This window comes from Cucurbita maxima, unplaced genomic scaffold, assembly GCF_002738345.1.
Source record: "Cucurbita maxima cultivar Rimu unplaced genomic scaffold, Cmax_1.0 Cma_Scf00033, whole genome shotgun sequence".
Taxonomy (NCBI): Eukaryota; Viridiplantae; Streptophyta; class Magnoliopsida; order Cucurbitales; family Cucurbitaceae; genus Cucurbita; species Cucurbita maxima.
In genome coordinates, this window is record NW_019272049.1 from 2,124,226 (window position 1) to 2,145,488 (window position 21,263).

The following is a 21,263-nucleotide window of genomic DNA, read 5'->3' on the forward strand; positions in this document are numbered from 1 at the left end:
GGTTTTCATACACTTATAAGGAATATTCCGTTCCCATTTCCAACTGATGTGTGTTCTAACAATACACCCCCGAGGGCCAACGTCCTCGCCACTGTCCGATGTCTGGTTTTGATACAACTTATAAAACCTCAAGCTTATCGCCAATAGATACTATCCGTTTTTTTTTTTTTTTTTTTGCTATAATTATAAAATGAATAAAATATATAAAAAGAAATTTTTTTTATTATAATTTGTAATATATAAATGAACCTCTTTTAATAACAACAAAGTCATTTATTACCGTTGATTTTATTTTTAAGTTTGAATTTCTTCAAATTAAATCTTTTTATTTTATTTTTTATTATTTAAAAATAATTTAAAGCTAGGTTTTAGGTCATATTTGCCTATTAATTTTTTTTAAAATTATTATCTCTTAAAATTAAATAATTTTAATTAAAATCAGGCATGAACAAATAAGATTATATAAACCTTCCACCAGAAAATTTTTTCGGATCACATTACTCATTAGGATCAGTAATTTCATTTTTTTTTTGCTTAATCGGAAAATGTCAGGTTACCGAAATCAACCTTCCGGTTACGGTTATAGTTACGGCGGTGGTGGCGGTTACGGAGCTCCACCGCCGACGTCTCAGCCGTACAGTTCTCCACCCTACGGCTCGCAACATCCTCCGTCACAGTCTCAGCAGCCGTACGCTCCGGTGGCCGCGCAATATGGCGCACCGTCGGCACCGTATGGATCATCTCCGGGCGAAAAACCGCCCAAGGACAAGCCTAATCAGTCTTACGGCGGATCAGCCAGCGGTGGTCATGGTTATCCACCGCCTTCTGCGTATGGAAGCCCATTTGCCTCACTCATGCCCTCCGCCTTTCCGCCTGGGACTGATCCGAGCATCGTTGCGTGTTTTCAAGTAGCCGATCGGGATAGGAGTGGGTTTATTGATGATAAGGAGTTGCAAGGTGTTCTGTCATCGTATAATCAGAAGTTTAGCATGAGAACTGTTCACCTCCTGATGTTTCATTTCACCAACACAAGCACCAGGAAGATCGGTAATCTCTCTGCTCCCTCTATCGCCTTTTTGTTTGCCCTGGCAACAATAAAATTTCATGTGGCTATGAGAAAAAGGANGAGAGAACCTGTGGGAATCTGGAGGGCCCAGATAGAGAAAAAAGACAAACAGTTTGGCCAGTGGGGCAGGGGAGGTCTTACTATTAGTTTAAGCTAATTTGAACATAATCTGACAGAGATCAATGTCTATTTATAAATTGAACGCTTCATTGTTAGAACTTTCGAGGTGAATTTCATATAATTGCATAGAATTGTTATCTTCCTTTTTAGTGATTTTTAGTGATTATGATGGTTTCTTATTTCTGTTAGTTGATCTGTTTATGTTAGGAATCACGACTCTCTATAATGATATGATATTATCCACTTTGAGCATAAATTCTCGTTTTTACTTTTGGTTTCCTCAAAAGGCCTCGTACTTTTGTTATAGTGTTCTTACTTATAAACCCACGATCTTCCTCCTAGTTAGCCAATGTGAGACTACTCCTGCCAATAATTCTCAACAATCCTCTCCTCGAACAAAGTACATCATAGAGCCTCCCGGAGCCCTCGGATAGCCTCCCCTTAATCGAGGCTCGACTCCTTTCTTTGGCGCCCCTTTTGTTCGACACTTGAGTCATTTTTTACTATACTTTCGAGGCTCACAACTTCTTTGTTTGACATTTGAGGATTCTATTGACATGACTAAGTTAAGAGCATGACTCTGATACCATGTTAGGAATCACAACACTCCACAATGTATGATATTGTCCACTTTGAGCATAAGGTCTCATGACCTTGCTTTTGGTTTCCCCAAAAAGCCTCATACCAATTGAGATATTGTTCCTTACTTGTAAACCCACGATCTTCCTCTTAATTAGCCAAGGTAGGACTACTTCTTTCAATAATTCTCAACTGCTCCTAATGTTCATAAATCATACCTATGAACATCATGAACGCACTCTTTCTGTTACAAGGTAATCATTCCTCCATGATGCAAAACAATGACGATGTCATTTGAATTAGAGTGATGGTTAAAGTGTCTGTTCTTAATCCGCTCGAATCATCTTATTATCATTATTATTAATTTTTTATGCATTAGGCCTTGAGTGACCTTCATCTGGAAATCCTGCTTTTTATCATTCTATTGATATTGTCTTTTGCATTTCGTTTCTGGAAAACAGGACCCAAGGAGTTCATTGCTCTGTTTTATGGTCTTCTAAGCTGGAGGGTAAGCTGAAGATTTAATATCATTTCAGCCAACATTGTCTAACTGACTATTTATTGGATCTTTTTCAGGGTATTTTTGAGAGATTTGATTCAGACCGAAGTGGAAAAATTGATTCCAGAGAGTTGAAAGAAGCACTTTTCAGTTTGGGCTTTTCTGTCTCACCAATGATCTTGGACTTGCTGGTGTCTAAGTTTGACAAAAGTGGTGGGAATAGCAAGGCCATTGAGTATGATAATTTTATAGAGTACGTTTGTCTTCCTTACGTTTTCTTTTTATAACTGGGAGTTGAAGCTTTGTTCCCATGTCCCGGGGGGCACGCACACCCGCCCCAAGGGCCGGACCCGGGAGACATCAAGGGTCTTTGGTATTAGTTTGTCTTCCTTACTCTTGATTTTACGTGGTACTCCTGATGAGAGTTTCTGAGTTACCCTTTAGTGTTGAGTTTTCACTTCACATTAATCACTGTTCTTATCAATTCTTTTTATTTTTGCAATTGCAGGTGTTGTCTTACAGTCAAGGTGAGCTTTTTTTATTTGCATGTCTTTTGTATACTACAGTCTATACTCTTTAGAGGTGATGACATGATCATTGAATCCGTGTATTTAGTCATGCATATTTGTTTAGTTGTCTTGATTTTGTTCCACTCATGTTGATGCCTATGAATACCTCGAAATACCAGTGTAACAATCCAAGCCCATCATTAGCAAATATTCTCTGTTTCGGCACGTTACGTATTGCCGTTAGCTTCATGATTTTAAAATGTGTCTGCTAGAGAGAGGTTTTCACACCCTTAGAAAGAATGCTTCGTTCCCCTCTCCAACCGATGTGAGATCTCACAATTCACTCCCTTTTGGGGCTAGCGTCCTCGTTGATACTCGTTCCCCTCTCCAATCAACGTGGAATCTCACAATCCAGTTCCCTTCGGGACTCAATGTCCTCGCTAGCACACTGCTCGATGCCTAGCTTTGATACCAGTGTCCTCGTTAGCACACCGCCCAAACCCACCACTAGCAGATATTGTCCGTTCAGCCCGTTACGTATCGCCATTAGCCTCACGGTTTTAAAACGTGTTTGCTAGGGAGAGGTTTCTACACCCTTATAAACAATGCCTCCTCCCCAACCGATGTGAGATCTCACAATCCACCTCCCTTCGGGGCCAGCATCCTCGCTGACACTCATTCCCCTCTCCAATCGATATAGGATCTCACAACCTGTTACACCATTTGAACACCCATGGCTATCAAGTAGTTACTTACCATCTAATTTCTCATTACTACTATTGTTTTTTGTTTTTCTCCTTTCATGTAACATGCAATGGTCTTTCACACACAGTTATTTTGAACTCCTTGAATGAACCGTCAACCCGATCCTTCCAAAACAAAGCCATTTCGATCTTTGTGACTAAAACTCGAAGTGACCGCGATGTAAAAATTTACAGGGGCTGACCGAAAAATTCAAGGAAAAGGACACCATGTACTCTGGTTCAGCAACCTTCAGTTACGAGGCTTTCATGTTGACAGTCCTACCATTTCTCATTGCCTGAGGAGTTCTTCAGCCTTCGTTCCATCAGGTACGTTCAATATAAAGCCTCGAGTGTTCTTTGGCTTTTCCTTCTGATTTCCATTGTGTTTGATAGAATATATTTATGCAGCCTTATCCTTATCCTATCCCAGATTTCCAATTTCTCATTTGACCCTAAAATTTAGGTCATTGTGTCATATATGATGTAATGTGCAACGATTCATTGGGCTAAGGGTATTATTGAATACTCTTGCCCTTACGGGTATAAATGATTCTTGGGAATACATTATATTCCAATTACTCTCCCCATAAGCTTGGTATCACAACTCCTCGCCCGGGAAATATAAAGCTAAGCTTAGTTTTCTACTTAATTTAAGGTCGTTACTGTATCCATATCATGAACATTAAATGCAGAAATACTTCTTTTAAACCTTCCTAAAACATAATCTTCCGCTTAAAACACAGCTATAGACTAAGTCTAAATAAAATAAATTAATGTTTAAATTAAAAATAACATATTCTAGCTTAAGTCTAAGAAAATAAATACGACTACTCTATTGCATGTGTCATGGTCTCGAGTTATGATGTCGTCATCTTGCCTTAATCTGGAAAAATGTAGTAGCACATGGCTTGAGTATTTAAAGAAATATTCTGTAAGTGACTCTATTATTGGGGTTAAATGCAAGAACATGCAAATGCAATGACGAGATCTATCATTTCAATCTATTTTCCTACGGTATTATCCTAACGGGTTACTTGGATGTGTACCATATACTCTACACACAATCCATACGTGTGAGGATGGACTCACCAGTCAGTTCGCACACCGTTGACCACTTTCCTTGTCGGACAAGCATACTCCTAGGAACTCCTTAGGTCGGACATCTGTTAGAACTAGTAACTGTCACGACAACATTTGGCTAAACATAATGATCGTTCTCCTGTCTGACCGATAAACATAAATATATCATATCATAACATTCCATGCTTTTCGACAGAATAATTGTCATCATATTATACATATTATACTATAACATATTGCATCATAATATATCATGAACATGTCAATATATCACATATCTCGTACCATAACATATTTCATATCATATCACAATATATTTATACGTAATTCACATGTCGAATCATAATCATATCATATCATAAATATTTTGTGGTCATATCATTCCCTAACTTATCAGTCTTAACATTCTTATACTCATCACAGTCATATCGTTACAAGAATGTATTCTAGCGCTATTGTTCTATCAATATATTATAATCTTATCCCTTTCTACTCATAACCTAACCATATTCTTTTATCAATCGATTGTGACCGTATCGTTTTTATCGATCTCTCATATCCATAGCACTTCGATACGTAACCTAATATTAACGTTTCTTTAACATATCTTACTCCCATCATTACATTACGTTTAATGCATCTTTCTTGTATCATATCTCAAACATATTATTGAACACATCGTACGGTAAATGTTGTCATACAATTCACATATTATAACATATACATATCATAAACATATCGATCCATAAATAATTCACACATATCAATATATATTATATATGACACGTGTAGAACCACGGAGCACATGTCAACATCAAATATACGGGCCTTGTCAATATCAAAGATAACCATGCCAATAGCAAGACCACTTACTCGATTAACTTATAGTGTCACCAATTTATCCTTAATAAAAATTCAATTTTGTCATTTGCATCAAAGTCAACCTAGGTGGCCCATGACATCAATTTTAAGTTCAGTTCTCTATATTTTATAATGCTCCTGGGTTCGACTTAACGCGAGCATCAAAAACTATCAAAGGTGAGTTTAGTAACTTAACTCTTGGGATCACAACTCGAAGAAGTTCACACCTAGTATATCAAAGGTGAGTTTAAACTGGAATGTATGCCATAAATTGATTAGTATGGACATGGAAGAGTCCGATGCTCGAGAGAACTTGAATGACTAGATGGATGTTCGGGGCTTAGATTATGCACTCACTATTCGGAACATATGTTGTAATTGGTTGCATGGATACGAAAGAGTTCGATGTTTGAAAGAACCTGCATGGATGTTCGAAGGTTTAGCATGGACACGGGAGAGTTCGATGCTCTCGACTTCGATTTAGCTATCTCATAGAAGAAATCAGTAATTAGTAAAAACTAAACTCATGTACCATACGTGTAGTCGAGTACTTAACTTCGACCACTGAACATGAGCTAAACAAAAAACTGAAATACGTTAACGAATTCATAAAATAAAATAACGAACTCTAATCAAGAGCTAAGGAACTCGGGATTAGATCTCTCAAATTGATAGACATTTGCTTCTTTTTATCTGCTTATCCTTTTACGAATTTAGGGATGATTAAACCGAGTAGGACACATAGTGACCTCTCATTGGTCGTGTGACACTGTTAGACTGTCATCTGACAACTCATTTAATGAATTTTTCCTCTCACGTGTGAACAGTCGTGCAAACTTTGCTCCGTTGAATGCTCAATCCGTTTTCAGTGAATCGAGTTCTCAAAATTAAATGAAGGAGACTTATTCTGTAAAAAAATTAACGGGAGAGTTATCAATTCCCGACCCCACCATTTAGATTTCTGCTATGTAATTTTCGCCCTAATTCTTTGGACTTGCAAAAGTAGAATTACTCGATCAAATGACGGTGATGAAAGACACGTAAAATTATTGGAATTGTCGTTTTAAGATCATTTAATTAATTAATAAAATTTGGGGAGAATATTAATTTGTAACTAATTTAATTAATATATAATGTTTTGTTTAATTTAATAATTAATATTTCTTAAAATAATTTTATAATAATAATAAATTTTTTATTTTGAAGCATCAAGTGAGATAGGGGCAAAATGGTACTTTCGAAAAGTATAAGGGTAAAATTGACATTATAAAAAGAAAAATGGCTAAAACCTAAACGAACAGACAGACTTCTTCCTCCTGTGGCCGATTAGGGTTTTTATCCACCCTCCTCCTCGAAGCCATCTACTCTCTGAATCCTCATCAAGCACAAGCAACTGTACAATGGCGGATTACGATCTAACTCCACGAATTGCGCCGAATCTGGACCGCCATCTTGTTTTCCCTCTCCTTGAGTTTCTTCAAGAGAGGCAGCTTTACCCCGACGAGCAGATCCTAAAGGCCAAGATCGAACTTCTCAACAAAACCAACATGGTTGATTACGCCATGGACATCCATAAGTCGCTGTACCACACTGACGATGTTCCTCAAGGCATGGACAATTCTTGGTTTTGATTTTATTGCTTATTGGTTTCTTTTTTTGTTAATATTTTTTTTAATTATTGATGTGTGTTGGGTCTAACTTTGTGATGGGATTGGCGCAGATATGGTGGACAGGAGGGCGGAAGTCGTGGGGAGGCTTAAAGCTTTGGAGGAGTCTGCTGCGCCACTTGTTACTTTTCTTCAGAATCCTGCTGCTGTTCAGGAATTGAGGGCTGATAAGCAGTACAATCTTCAAATGCTTAATGATCGTTATCAGGTTGAGTTTATGGTCTTAGATTTACATGTGCTTTATTTACCATAAACAACGCTAATTTCTTTGTTCCTGCTCGAGTCAGTTTGTTCTTTGAGGCATGGTGAGTATTGATTCTGATATTCCATGATATCTTTACTGATATTCCATGATTCTTTACTGATATTCCATGATTCTTTACAATTTCTTTGCTCCTTTTGTGTAAAACTCTTATTATATTTGATTCAGTTGAGGTTTCTTTAATTTTCCATCTAATATTGACAATGATTATTGATTTATCGTTTTGGGTTTCATAAAACCCTAATTCCAGATTGGTCCAGATCAAATAGAAGCATTGTATCAATATGCCAAATTTCAGTTCGAGTGCGGGAACTACTCTGGTGCTGCTGACTATCTCTATCAGTACAGAGCTTTGTGCACAAATAGTGAAAGGAGCCTGAGTGCTCTATGGGGAAAATGGGCAGCTGAGATTTTAATGCAGAACTGGGATACTGCTGTTGAAGAGCTTAATCGTTTGAAGGAAATTATCGACTCTAAGGTGGTGTGGCCTATCTAGGTTCTTCCTTTTTTTTGTACGATAATATGTCATCACGTTACTGACTTTTTTTCGGGTAATGTCTATTTAAGAATTTCTCGTCGCATATGAATCAAGTGCAAAGCAGAATATGGTTGATGCATTGGAGCCTCTTCATTTTTTTCAATCATGACAATGGAAGAACACAGATAATTGACCTTTTTAATCAAGATAAGTAAGTATACTAAATTTGGCCTTTTTTCACTACGTTTTACTGATACTGCATGGAGATGTGCTCTTCCTTATTTTTATTGCTAATTCTCTGTTATTCTTAATTATGTGAAAATATCTTTCTTAAAAAACAATATGTCCCATACGTCCTCCATTATCATGTTGTTTCCCTGTTGTTTTAATGGGATGGTAATGTTCGATGATGTTGTAATCTAGTCTTGTAGAGATGAGTTAAAACATGAAAAGAAATTTGTGAGATGAGTTAAGAATAGAGGATGCATGGAGATGAGGTAATTCAGGCCTTTCCATGTTTTAATGAGCTGGTAATTTTCTTATCTGTAGGTATTTAAGTGCCATTCAAACCAATGCTCCCCATCTATTACGCTATTTGGCCACTGCATTCATCGTTAACAAAAGGCGGAGGCCACAGTTCAAAGATTTTATCAAGGTTATTCAGCAAGAACAGAATTCCTATAAGGATCCCATCACAGAGTTTTTGACTTGTGTCTATGTCAATTATGATTTTGATGGGGCACAAAAAAAGATGAGAGAGTGTGAAGAAGTAAGTTTCCTGCTTCTCTTTTTCACTAGGAATTAGGGAGTTATATGCTAATTTACAATGGTGCTTTTTTGTTCATTGTTTTCATGGTGGGGTTTTGCATCTGTTTGGATGATTCGGTTATTAAGTCGTATTCTAGCTGGCCTTGAATGATAAATGTAATCAATTTTTAGATTTCCCCCCTGTTATCAAGTCATAATTAACTACTTGTCCTCAATGTAGGTTATATTGAATGACCCTTTCCTAGGAAAGAGGCTTGAAGAGGGAAACCTTTCTACCGTTCCTTTGAGGGACGAGTTCTTGGAAAATGCTCGCCTTTTCATCTTTGAGACTTACTGCAGAATACATCAGCGCATTGACATGAGGTGCATATTCATTCTCATTTTAAATTTATTTTATACTTCTCTTTCCATTCTTTTAGGTTATCCCTTGCTTGCATATTTTCTGTCATTGTGGGTTATCTTGTTTCATTTCGTTATTATAAATGACATGCTGGTAACTTGTGGCAGTGTCCTTGCCGAGAAGTTGAACTTAAATTACGAGGGAGCGGAGCGGTGGATTGTTAATCTTGTTCGGACCTCAAAGCTTGATGCCAAGATTGATTCCAAGACGGGAACGGTTATAATGGAACCAAACCAGCCCAACGTGTAAGTATATTTCCCTATTGTAGATTTTACTTCAGCAAAACCATTTCTCAGCCTTCCCGAGAGTGCCCAATATACGCGTTACAAATTTTGTCGATGAACTTTCTTGGTCGTCTTTGAACTTTAAAAAGTGTCTAGTGGGTCTGTACGCTTAGTGTACAATAGATCGAATAGACAGACGGTAATAAAATTCGAGATATAATGCATATTCTCGTTTCGATTAGCTCTCTGTTCATTAAATTTTTGCCTCCTGAAGTAAAACCTTTGAATCAATTATTGGTGTGCTTGGTTTCAGATATGAAGAACTGATAGATCACACCAAATCATTATCTGGGCGTACCTACAAGTTAGTCACTCAACTACTAGAGCATGCACAGGCTCAGGCAACCAGATAAATTTTGGATGTTTGGCCCTTTTTTTTTTTTTTTTTTTTGTTATATTTTCTGAACCTCTCATCTGACAAACAAACGGCAGAGATCTGAGCAACATTTTCCATATTTGATTCCTTGTTTCTAAGGAAATGATATGTAACTTTTCATAATTTTTGTCAATTTATGTTTTAAGTGTAGAATTATGAATTTGATTATCTTGTTCATTATCTTGTCAATTTATTTATTATTATTTTTTTTCTGAGCAATTTTATTTTCTTCTTCAAAATAACCATTTTCGTCTCTCTTTTTATTTTGTCATCAGATTCTGTTCTTGGGCTACATGTAGGTTTTCAATATAGGAAAATTGAGTATTTTTCGTGAGCAATAAGGTAATATTCAAATTAAATATTCTATCGTGCTATTAATAAAGAATGAAAATGTCGTAGATTATGTATAAATATTTTAATGTTATTTTAAAAAGTTTACGAATATTTTGAAACATGGTACTAATAGTAACGATGAATGGTTTCCTTTGAAATATCAAGATATTATTGAAAGTTTTTTGATACTTTAAAAAAAAGAAAAAAGTATAAATATAGAAGGATTAGCTTAGAATTTTGAAAAATTGAGAAGTAATTATAGATGAATTAATATGAATGAATTTTACCAAACGTATCATATAGAGTTCAAGACAAATCTCAAAAAGGCCCCAAAAAAAATCATCATAAATTTTAGAAACAAAATTGTTATGAATACACCATATAAGAACAACTGAGAAGACTTCCCCACTAATCAGCCTCAGCTCAGCTCAGCTCCGGCGTTGAAATGCAGAAAAAAAATATTTCAACCTTCTTCTTCTGTGGTTAGCTTTTGATGTTCTTCCCAGCTTGCTTTGGCCTTCTCTCTCTCTCCCTCCCTCTTATTCTTCCCTTTCCATGATGATAATGAAGTTTTGTACAAACGTGGTCGGTCTCCGTTTACCATCGAGATTGCGAACTTCCCCACGACTTCCAGTTGTTCTGGTACTTTCGTCCATTGGCACTTCTCTCAAATGGCTCAAATGGAGAGCAGCCATGGACATTGGAGGAAGATCTTCTATTGTTGCTGCTGCCTCTGTTGCTTTCCTTTGCAGCTTTTCTTATTTCCTCTTCAAGATCGTAATGTGATCTCTGTGAAGAAGGAAACAGTGTCAGTATAGATTCGAAGTAGATTATATAAACAACCAACACTAAATTACGATCCTTAGTTGAACTAACAAGGCAGCAACAAACTAGCCCCACTACAAGAAGGGAAGTATCAACACCTCTTTCATTTTTAACGCTTGATAGAACAATGGATCCAATTATAACCATTCAAGCTTACCGTTAGGAAGCAAATATTGTCCTCTTTAGGCTTTCTCTTTTGAGTTTCCCCTCAAGGTTTCAAAAACATACATGCTAAGGAGAGGTTTCTACACTCTTATAAAGAATGGAACGCGTTCTCCTCTCCAATTGATGTGGGATCTCACAATCTAAAGGGGCTTAGTGTCCTCGATGACATTCATTCCTATCTCCAAATCGATGTGGGATCTCACAATCTACCCCCTTCGAAGCCCAACGTCCTCACTAGCACACCTCCTGGTGTCCACCCCCTTTGGGGGTTAGCATCCTTGCTAGCATACCGTTGACTTTGATACCATTTGTAACAGCCCAAACCCACTAGCAGATACTGTCCTTTTTGGGCTTCCCCTCAAGGTTTTTAAAACGTGTCTGCTAGGGAGAGGATTCCACACCCTCATAAATAATGTTTCACTCCCTTCTCCAACTGATGTGAGATCTCACAATCCACTCCCTTTGGTGCCTAACGTCCCGCTAGCACTCGTTCCTCTCTCCAGTCGATGTAAGATCTCACAATCTACCCCCCTTCGGGGTCCAGCATCCTCGCTGGCACACCGCTTGGTGTCCACCCCTTTCGGGGCTCAGCGTCCTTGCTGACACACCATCCGGTGTATGACTCTGATATCATTTGTAACAACCCAAGCCCACTATAGCAGATATTGTCCCCTTTGGGCTTTCCCTTTCGAACTTCCCCTCAAAGTTTTTAAAGCGCATCTGCTAAGGAGAGATTTTCACACCCATATAAAGAATGTTTCGTTTCCCTCTCCAACCGATATGGGATCTCAAACTTTCCCTCCCAACTCCCTCTTTGTTTTACCAAAGACAAGGCTGGTGGTAAAACCTCCACAATTCGAGTCCTTCACCCTAGTCCGTGACTGCCATGAAACCGATAAACATGGAGGGAGGAAAAAAGTGGCACTAGTATTTAGTTTTGAAGACATCAATGTCCAGAAGCAAACAGCCATGTGGCTCAAGCAGTAGTTTGTACATATATTGAGTAAAGTGAAACAAAGAGGCTGGAGTTCAATGTATTGGATATTCTTCAAAATTCAACAAAGTTCAATTCAAGATGAACTACTAACGAGCATACACATGAAATTACTCGAGTTTTAGATACGAAGTTACAAACCTTACTGGAGTCTGAGAGCACAGCATACGCCTCTCCAATGAGCTTAAAAAGCCTGTCAGAATCCCTATAAACATCCTGGGAGATTTCTTTCCAGAGTCGTCCATCATGACTGCTGTCACCTCTTGCTAAGAACAGACCAGCCTGAACTCCAACAAACAATGGGCATAGTGGTATCATAAAACGAGTTACAAGGCCTATAGTGTATCAACACAAATAAATTACAGGCATAAAACACTTCCAAACCTTGTCAGGATGATGCTTGAGGGCTGCTTTACGATACGCCTTTTTAATGTCCGATACAGAGTCCGTTGGTTTAACTCCCCTGACATGAAAATTTTGAAACTGGATCAGATACTAACATTCCTACTAGGATATTACGTCTATAAAGGTTCAAGGAATTTTATAAATACTATCGATCAGAAAATTGAAGTATCAGCCAAAGCTAAAACTTACAAGATAAGGTAAAAATCCAAGGAAACTTCTTTCTTAGCGGCTTCTTCCATTAAAGGCTTATTCCTACGAGCTTTCTTCAACTCGACACTACCCGCCTGTCTACTAGGCGTGACCTTGTCATCAGATTGATTTTCAACAATGGAAATAAATTTCTTGAGATCACTAGTTGCTTGACCATAATCTCTGATCATCTCATGGAAATTTGCCCTTCTAGAAAATGCCTGCACAAGAAAGCATTAATCAATTTTTACCAGAACCAATATATTAGAAATAAAACAGATCTCTATAGAAGGCAGGAAGAGGAAGCCACCACCCACTAGCCACCCACAACAGAGCATTAGTTCGACAACAGAGTTAAACATCATCTCCGTATTCCAATGAAATTTTTATCGGACATCGCATTAAATATCATGCTAGGTCAGAGAAACATCACAACATATCTAAGAATTTGGTCAGGTAAACCTATCACTACAACCTTACAGGCGAAGGTAGCTCCTGAAGGACTAAGGTCTCTATGCTACCTTTTGACTATTTATGCCCAACTTATTGATTCCATTCTTGTGACTAACAAGGTGGTCGATGACTGCAATAGAAGAAATCATGAAGATATTGTGTTCGAATTGGATTTGGATAAAGCTTATAGCAGATTTGCTTGGTCTTTCAAAGACGTTCTCTAGGCTAAAGCGTTAGGAGGTAAATGGAGGAACTAGATTTATGCTGCATCTCTTGCCTTAATTAATCAATTCTTCTAAATATGAGACGAAGGAAAAAGTCCTCACTACCAAGGCTGACACAAGGCAACTCGGTTTCCCTATTTCTCTTTCTAATTGTTGCATGCTATTTGAGTACAGAAAGCGAGGTGTTGGAAATGCCCACATAACATTTGAGCATATTACTTTAGCTGAAAAGTATACCCAGGAGCATCCAAAACCTTAAAAGCATAGATTTCCCAACAATTTTTTTGCTAAATAAACATTAAAAAAAAGCACACGAGAAATGTCCTACCGTGCCCGTAAACACAATATAAAGCACATGGTGTACCATTAAATGTTAACAGTCAACTAATCTCTTCCACCAATACTAAGTTTAAGTGAACAAGAAACAATTTAAATTCAACAATCAAGCTCCATGCAACAGCATATTCCACTAGCATATAAAAGCCTACCTTCGAGTATTTTTCATCAAGGACAATGGCAAGATTACAGTCAGCTATGGCATCGGCAATCTGACCCAAAGCTTGGTATGCTGCAGCACGATTACATAAACAAACTGCAGTGAAATATCTGGATTGAACATTAATAGATAATGCAGCTGTATAATGCTCCACTGCTTCAGCGTATTTCCCTGATCGAAATGCTTCATTCCCTGCACTCTGTTATTTAAGACCATGTTTGCATCAAGTGGAAAATTATAACTTATAAACTCATGCGTACACAAATTACGTAGATAAAGGTTGCCTCAAAGGATTATTAACTCTGGTTAAACTTGAAAGTTTCTGGTTATTCAATATCAAATGCTTTTAGTTTCAATTTGAAGAAGCAGCGTGAATTCCCAAACCCTAAGGAATCGACGAACAGCGATCATAATACAGCAGATGGAACAGGAAACTACTTCTCACATTGTAATATTTCTCCAACAACTGGCAAATGTTTATCCCATAAAAAAACTTGAAACAGTTACATTCATAGTGAACAACCCTTTATGAATAATTTGGATTATAAACACAAATACTCAAATTAAAAATACTAAGGTTATAGAACAAACATTTTCCTTTTCTTAGGAAATAAAAAAAATGATAGGTGGTATGACATTACCAAAAAGAACAAAAAAAAAAAAAAAAAAAAAAAAAAAAAAAAAAAAAAAAAAAAAAAAAAAAAAAAAAAAAAAAAAAAAAAAAAAAAACAGAGAGCCAAAACCCAAATTTGAAAAGATTACAACCCTCCAATTGGTACAAAGATTAATGGAGGTTCTATCCTTACTTTCTGACAAAAGATTCCAACAGAAAGAACCTCATTGGTAAGTTAAATTCAAGCTTACTATGGTGAAGGGGAGGACAGAATCAATTGGTCCCTTGAGGATCTGGAAAGTACTCAACTAGGTCTGCCTTCCTAAAGCTTGTAAAATCCCCACAAAGGCAAAAAACAAAGAAGCTATGCCAAAGGTGATATCAATGCCATTATTTTCAAAGGTGATATCAATGCCATTATTTTCAAAGGTGATATCAATGATGAAAGCAAAGAAGCTGGTCCATGCCACTATTTACAAAGTTCGTGTTTTGAACTACTTATGTAAGACCATGCCGTTATTTTCAAAGTTATCTTATATGAGCTTCCGCATTATGTCTTTTGCATGCAAGATACATCACTAATTAGGTTAAGAAAACTTCGTGGCATTACATTAATAGTTCTAAGCAAATATAGGAAAATCAGGAAAGAGAAAAAATTGAATTCAAAGTGTCAAAATAGTCACATACCTTACAACGCAGAAGTGCACGTATTGTGTCCGCTAATGCAAATGATGATTCCAAACTTTTGCTTCTAGACCTGCATGAAAAATATTAGCACCAAGATCAAACAACTAAAAGAAATGAAGATCCTAATTGATTTAGAAGTACTCAAGAAGGTACTTGTGTCTCACTTTTCTTCATTAAACTTCTCTTGCTCAATTTTCCCAACTGTATTGAGAGCATCCTCAAATTTTCCAAGAAAGAAAAGAGCTTTGGTTATCAAGCACCATCTCCACAACCTAGCGAGTGAAGGACTTTGACATCTAGAAATATCTGTTTCAACCACAACACTTTCTGCAATACAATTTTTCTCCGCAAAACAAAGACTCTGCTCACACAGCCTAATTGCCTCTTCATACCTCTGGAGCTGCAGGAGAAGATCCAATGAAAAATAAAAACAAACATGAGATCGAAGTTGAGAAATAAAAGACCACAGTTGTCTAGAAAAGAACAAACCATCCATAACATAAATAATAAGACATTTTCAAAAGGGAAATGATCATACTCGATTGTACGTAAAAACTAAGTTGAAATGATACAAACCTTAATGAGTACTTCGGCTTTCATTTCATGTAATTTTTCTGAATACAGACTGATGGATAAAGCTTCAGCAATCAAATCCAGGGCACTGAGAGCTGCATCTTCAGTTTTTTGTTCCATAAGTTCAGAAGAACGCCTTGTACATTCGGCAACTTTCTGCAGAAAAGAAGTGCCAAACAATCATCAGAATACAGCTGAGAACTCTGAGAACTCTGTTCACATGAACAAACAGCAGACAGAGAACGAGGGCGATTACAAGGATGTGGGGGAAAATTATACATCCACTATCCATGATGATGTAGGAAGATACTTGCCTAACCAAAAGTTAGAATGTAGAATTAGAGTCATTTTTTGTATTTCTTTTAACTCTCATTTTATGAGTATAGAACACAGATATACACCCCAGTAACCACAAAAATATAAAAAGTATGACGCCAACAGAACAGTTCAGAATCAATGAAAATATAGGTTTCCAATAAAAATATGTAGAAACCTAAGATAAAATTATCATATTTAGAGATTTTCCCAACAAATGAAGAAAGCACTAGACCAGTGTGAGAATCCAACATTGGTTGGGAAGGAGAACGAAACACCCTTTATAAGGTTGTGGAAACCTTTCCCTAGCAGACGCGTTTTAAAGCCTTGAGGGGAGCCCATAAGAGAAAGCCCAAAGAGGACAATATCTGCTAGCGGTGGGCTTGGGCCGTTACAAATGGTATTAGAGCCAGACACCGGACTATGTGCCACTGAGGAGGCTGTTCCCCGAAGGGGGTAGAACGAGGTGGTGTGCCAGTAAGGACGTTGGCCTCGAAGGGGGTAGATTTGGTGGGGTCCTACACCGATTGGAGAAAGGAACGAGTGCTAGCAAGGACGCTGGCCCCAAAGGGGGTGGATTGTGAGAATCCCACATTGGTTGGCAGCAGATATTCTAGTTGTGGTGTCCACATTTCATATAGCAGTTCAATCATATGATGTCAGGGCTTATATTAGTAAGTTATAAAAAAAGATTAATATATTTTAACAAAGGGAAACGTATCTTCAACTTCTCTCCCATCTAAATTTCCCAACTTTTTTTTTTTTTCTTTTTTTTTTTTCTTTTTTGTTAAAGTGAGTCATTAAAATGTAATCTCCATATAGAACCTTCATTAATTTTTTATTCTAAAAACTTCAAATTACTCATATATTGGTGGGTGCCAACTGTGACGAAAAATAACAAGATAACTTACACCAGCGCCCATAAGGTGAAGTAGAAAAAAATGTAGTACATACCTGAGCCTTTTGGAGGCCATCAGCTGCTTCAATTACCATCCTCCGATCTAAACATATACCCTCTCTAGACTCTAAGCACTTGCTGAAATACTGTAATGCATTCTCAATTTTCCCAAGAAGAAGATGACAACTGTAATGGGAGGCAAGATCTTTAGAACATAAATATAGATGAGTATCAATAGATAAGGCAATGCAGATTGTATCAAATTGATACATAAATATAGGTGATCATTGATTAGATCACTCAGTCATAGTGTAATTATTAAGTGCATTTTTAACTATTAAGTGTAAATATTACATTGCTCATCCTCCGATCTAAACATACACCATTCCTAGATTCTAAGTACTTGCTGGAATACCGTAATGCATTTTCAATTACCCCAAGAAGAGGATGTACAACCGTAAGGGAAATATTTAGAACATAAGAATAGATGAGTATCAATTGAAAAGGCAATGCAGATTGTATTGAATTGATACATAAATAAAGAATTCTACCAGTGATAATTGATTAGACTGCTCAGTCATAGTATAACCATTAAGTGCATTTCTCATGATTTAATGGGAATTTTTTTTCTCTTCGCTAGATGCTCAAAGAAATATATCTAAATAAAACAGGAAGTATATTAAAGCAACTTGGTAATAAAAAGTTTGTAGAAATAATTAATTTCCATAGGCAATAATTACAAAAAAAAACCAAGACCAATTTGGAACCTCGAGATACTTAACGACCATAAGAGATGCTAGTGAAAGAAGATCCTGGGGCATGCAAACATGTACTAAGTTGAGATTCCTTGTATACTTTTAAAAAGAAACATACAAGTAAAACATACGATCATAGATTGCTCATTTGCATAAATTGTTAGAATAAATTTATAACTATAACCTAAAATCACAAAAAAAAAATCCTTACTTTGCAGCCCTCACTTGAACTTTGAGAAAGTTCGGATCTAGTTCAGTAGCCATCCCACAATCTTCCAAAGCTTCCATAATCTTTCCAAGTGACATTCGCGTGGCTGCACGATTGCTGTAGCAGAGCATGAGAGAGTTAATGCAAGATGTTGATCCTTCATTAGGTGGGACAGAACCTATCCCCTGTGTATACAGATCCTCAGCTTTTGAGAGTTCCCCATTTTTGTACGCCTGGTTTCCTCTATCACAGGGTCAAAGAATTTTTTTTTGATATCAGCTATATAACATGGAACTAGAGCACGTGATTAAAATCAGTAAGAAAAACTATGCTAAAACTGGTCTTTCTGGAAAATACCTGAGTCGCCACTTCTCACATGTCTCTTGAATTGCAGTCGCGAAAGAATACCCTTGATTAGGCTTTTCTTCTGCTTTCGATTTACTTGAATCCTCTGAATGCAAAGATGAGTTGCCAATGGATGAAAAATCAAGAGGTAGTCCTAACTTAATATCTGGACTTGGGGAGACGACAAATGCATTGTGATTGGACTTCTTCTTATTTCTCTTTCTGTGCCGGCTCTTTGTTTCTGATAAACTTGCTTGAATGGCAGAAGATGCAGAAAATGTAAAACTTTTGCCATTGCTTTCTAGTGTATCCGAGCTCACGTTGAAAGCCACTGTAGGTTCTGTAGAAACCCCACCATCAAAACCTCTGCTACAGCATTGCTCGGTCTTGAGACTGGAGCAGACTGTTTCATTTCTAGAATCAAAACCTTCAAAACTATGAACAGAGTTCCCATCTCTATGATGCCCAAAACTTCCCACTTTAGGATCACTATATTTCCAAATACCATTATGTGCATCTGTTACTTTTCTTCCAGTTAAAAGAACATCATTTTCATTGGTACAGACTGTAGAATCTGTCGTCCAAGGTACATAACTATGGACTGGGTCGGAGGATTCACCAGGCATATCTCTTGAATAATGATCAACAGACATAGTTTCCTGATAGGGGGAGAAATCCATAGGTGTGCAAGATCCAGGAGAGTCCAGATTAATTTGGGAGCTGTCATCGTCCTTTGACACTCTATCTTGCAATTTAGCTTGCCTCAGATTTCCCCTTACTTTCTTTTTCTTAGTTTTGTTCAGTTTACTCTTAATACTCGATACCGAATTCCTATTGAGGTCTGAGAACAGATTTTCTTTGAAAGAAGAAGGGTCCCACTGTGGAATTTTAAATTCCCCGGAAGTAAAGTTATTTTCTGTATCTAAAGAAACATGTTCATCACTTTTTCCAACTTCACCCAAATGAACTTGTGGATTATCATTTGATTGACATTGAAAGTTAGCTGATGAGAATGATGATGTTGTTGAGGCCATTTGTACATGTAAAGTATCATTTACACAAGGTTTAGGAAACTGACACCCACCACAACCTACAAAGCATCCTGACAGAAAATTAAATGGCTCAGCGCTAGAACAACTCTCAAAAGCAGAAGGAAATTCACAACCACTTTGAAATTCAATTTTGCACTTACCACTACGTTCAGGATTATCCTCAAAGGTCTTACCAGTAGAGCCTGCCAGACCTTCAAAAGAGCCAGATGGCTTGTCACAATCATTAGAGCTGGAAGAGATATCAGCAAAGGTAGCATTTGAACACTCAGGCTTTTTACATCCACTAATACTCCCAGAATCATTGATGTTCAGATTCTTCATCTCATCCGGTAGTGTAAATAGTGTCTTTGGCCTCCCTTTCATTGCTTTATTTAAGCTGGAACTCCCGAATATAAATACATCTCTACCAAGATCTTCCTTGAGGGTCCTACCCTCTTCACAACCTAAGTTAACATTACTTGCTTCCGCATTCTGAAACGCTGCTGAGCTTTCTGCTTTCATCTCGATTCCGAAATCAGGAACAGAGCTTCCTACATTACTTGTTGCATCAAACCAACTGTCGCCAAAAACAAATTTCGAATCAAAAGATTTCGTTAAATAACCACCATTTTTAGTTTTAAGATTGCTACAACTCTCAGTACCCGCCTTCCCCACGGATTTATCAAGCTCTTCCTCTTCTGCATTAACCGTGGATGCCAGATCAATCGTCTCCGTACTGTTATTCAGGGCAGGATTCGTTACGGAATCCATTTTCATTCTACCACCACCGGAGTCGAGCTTACCAGCATTCATGAAATTCTCCCATTTCCACTCTGCTTTCATCTTCACCCCATCGTCCGCTACAAGGTTCTCACAATTCACACTAGACTGTTCACATTTGTTGTCTGAAGTTTCTGAACTCGAAGCACAGTTGCTCAGTTTAGCACCAAATACAAACCCTTCATTCTCGACCTTCCCAGAAGCCAATTTCTTATGCAAATCATCGTTGGACACCGTATTCCCAGAATTCGAATCGCCATCCCGATTCGCTCCAAACACAAAACCACCGTCAAATTTCTTAGTATCACCTAAAAACACAAACTCATCATTAGAACTAACCTCGCAAGAACCAACTTTCGACCTCGCATGCTGCGACGCAACCCGTTTCCTGACCTTCGTAAGTCTCGGCCGCGATCGAGCCACACGTTGAGAATCAGAAACAACCTTCAAATCGAGTCCACTCGGATCACTAGCGCTAAAAGAGTTCACTCTCTGCTGGTCACCCTGTAAATCACCGGTACAAAAAGCGGGGAAACCAAACGATGTATCGAATCGATGGGGGTTAAGCTCAGTGTTTTGGAGCGCCGCTGACGAGCATTCGACTGGTGGGGATATCGCCGGAGATCGTAATTCCACCGCCGGCGGCGACATTTAAGGAAGGAAAGAAATCCCGTGATGTAAATAAAACGAAGGTTTTAGATCAAAATTAGGGTTTAAAGCAAATGGGTATTTGGAAACGAATCTTATTCCGATTGAGATCGCGTGGTTTAGGGTTTTTGCTGAGAAGAAGAAATGGATTCAGAGAGACGAACTGGCAATCTAAACTTACAGATTTGATTTATTGATTTCTTCTACACAGTAAAGCAAAGAGACGTGAGATTGGGACACGTGAAATCAAGAAAGAAAACAAAAGAAATGGAGAAGTTCAAAGTTTCGGGGAAGGTATTTGCTTAAACGGCTACTTTTATTGAATAATAGCTTTGTAAAAGAAAGTTTAAGCCTATTTATTTAATTAAATAATTTATAATTTTAATTAAGTTAAATTAATAAAAATATAATCTTTAAATTTCAAATTCCTTAATTAACCTTTAACAAATTTTAATTATTTAAAAATATCCTTAAATTAAAAAAATAATTAAAAATACTCCCTAAAATACAATTATAATTTTATTTTTTAAAAATAATTGTAAAGTTCTTTACGTTAGTAATGGTTTTTTTTTAATTAAATTTGAAATTCACAAGTATTTTTGTTTTGTTAATAGTTTCGATAATAGTATTTTTT

General features: G+C 37.2%; 3 protein-coding genes across 3 annotated transcripts; 2 read left to right on the forward strand and 1 right to left on the reverse strand.

Moving 5' to 3' along the window:
- The first annotated feature begins 518 nt into the window (after positions 1-518).
- On the forward strand, positions 519-4,091 carry LOC111467251 (probable calcium-binding protein CML50). Its single transcript, XM_023112106.1, has 5 exons — positions 519-1,047; positions 2,227-2,273; positions 2,342-2,517; positions 2,773-2,791; positions 3,712-4,091. The coding sequence occupies exons 1-5, from the start codon at positions 546-548 to the stop codon at positions 3,814-3,816; spliced, it is 849 nt and encodes a 282-aa protein (XP_022967874.1). The 5' UTR covers positions 519-545; the 3' UTR covers positions 3,817-4,091.
- Positions 4,092-6,754: 2,663 nt separating this feature from the next.
- LOC111467207 (eukaryotic translation initiation factor 3 subunit E-like) lies at positions 6,755-9,869 on the forward strand. The gene is made up of 8 exons (XM_023112033.1): positions 6,755-7,065; positions 7,178-7,332; positions 7,637-7,864; positions 7,954-8,075; positions 8,414-8,633; positions 8,853-8,995; positions 9,140-9,277; positions 9,570-9,869. The coding sequence occupies exons 1-8, from the start codon at positions 6,858-6,860 to the stop codon at positions 9,667-9,669; spliced, it is 1,314 nt and encodes a 437-aa protein (XP_022967801.1). The 5' UTR covers positions 6,755-6,857; the 3' UTR covers positions 9,670-9,869.
- Positions 9,870-10,302: 433 nt separating this feature from the next.
- LOC111467148 lies at positions 10,303-20,892 on the reverse strand. The gene is made up of 12 exons (XM_023111929.1): positions 19,363-20,892; positions 18,183-19,272; positions 17,829-18,068; positions 16,919-17,048; positions 15,653-15,805; positions 15,241-15,476; positions 15,077-15,146; positions 13,769-13,975; positions 12,604-12,824; positions 12,394-12,472; positions 12,151-12,291; positions 10,303-10,814 (listed from the first exon to the last, which is right to left on the reverse strand). Exons 1-12 carry the CDS (start codon positions 20,630-20,632, stop codon positions 10,623-10,625), a joined length of 4,029 nt encoding a protein of 1,342 aa, XP_022967697.1. The 5' UTR covers positions 20,633-20,892; the 3' UTR covers positions 10,303-10,622.
- Between the last annotated feature and the right edge of the window lie 371 nt (positions 20,893-21,263).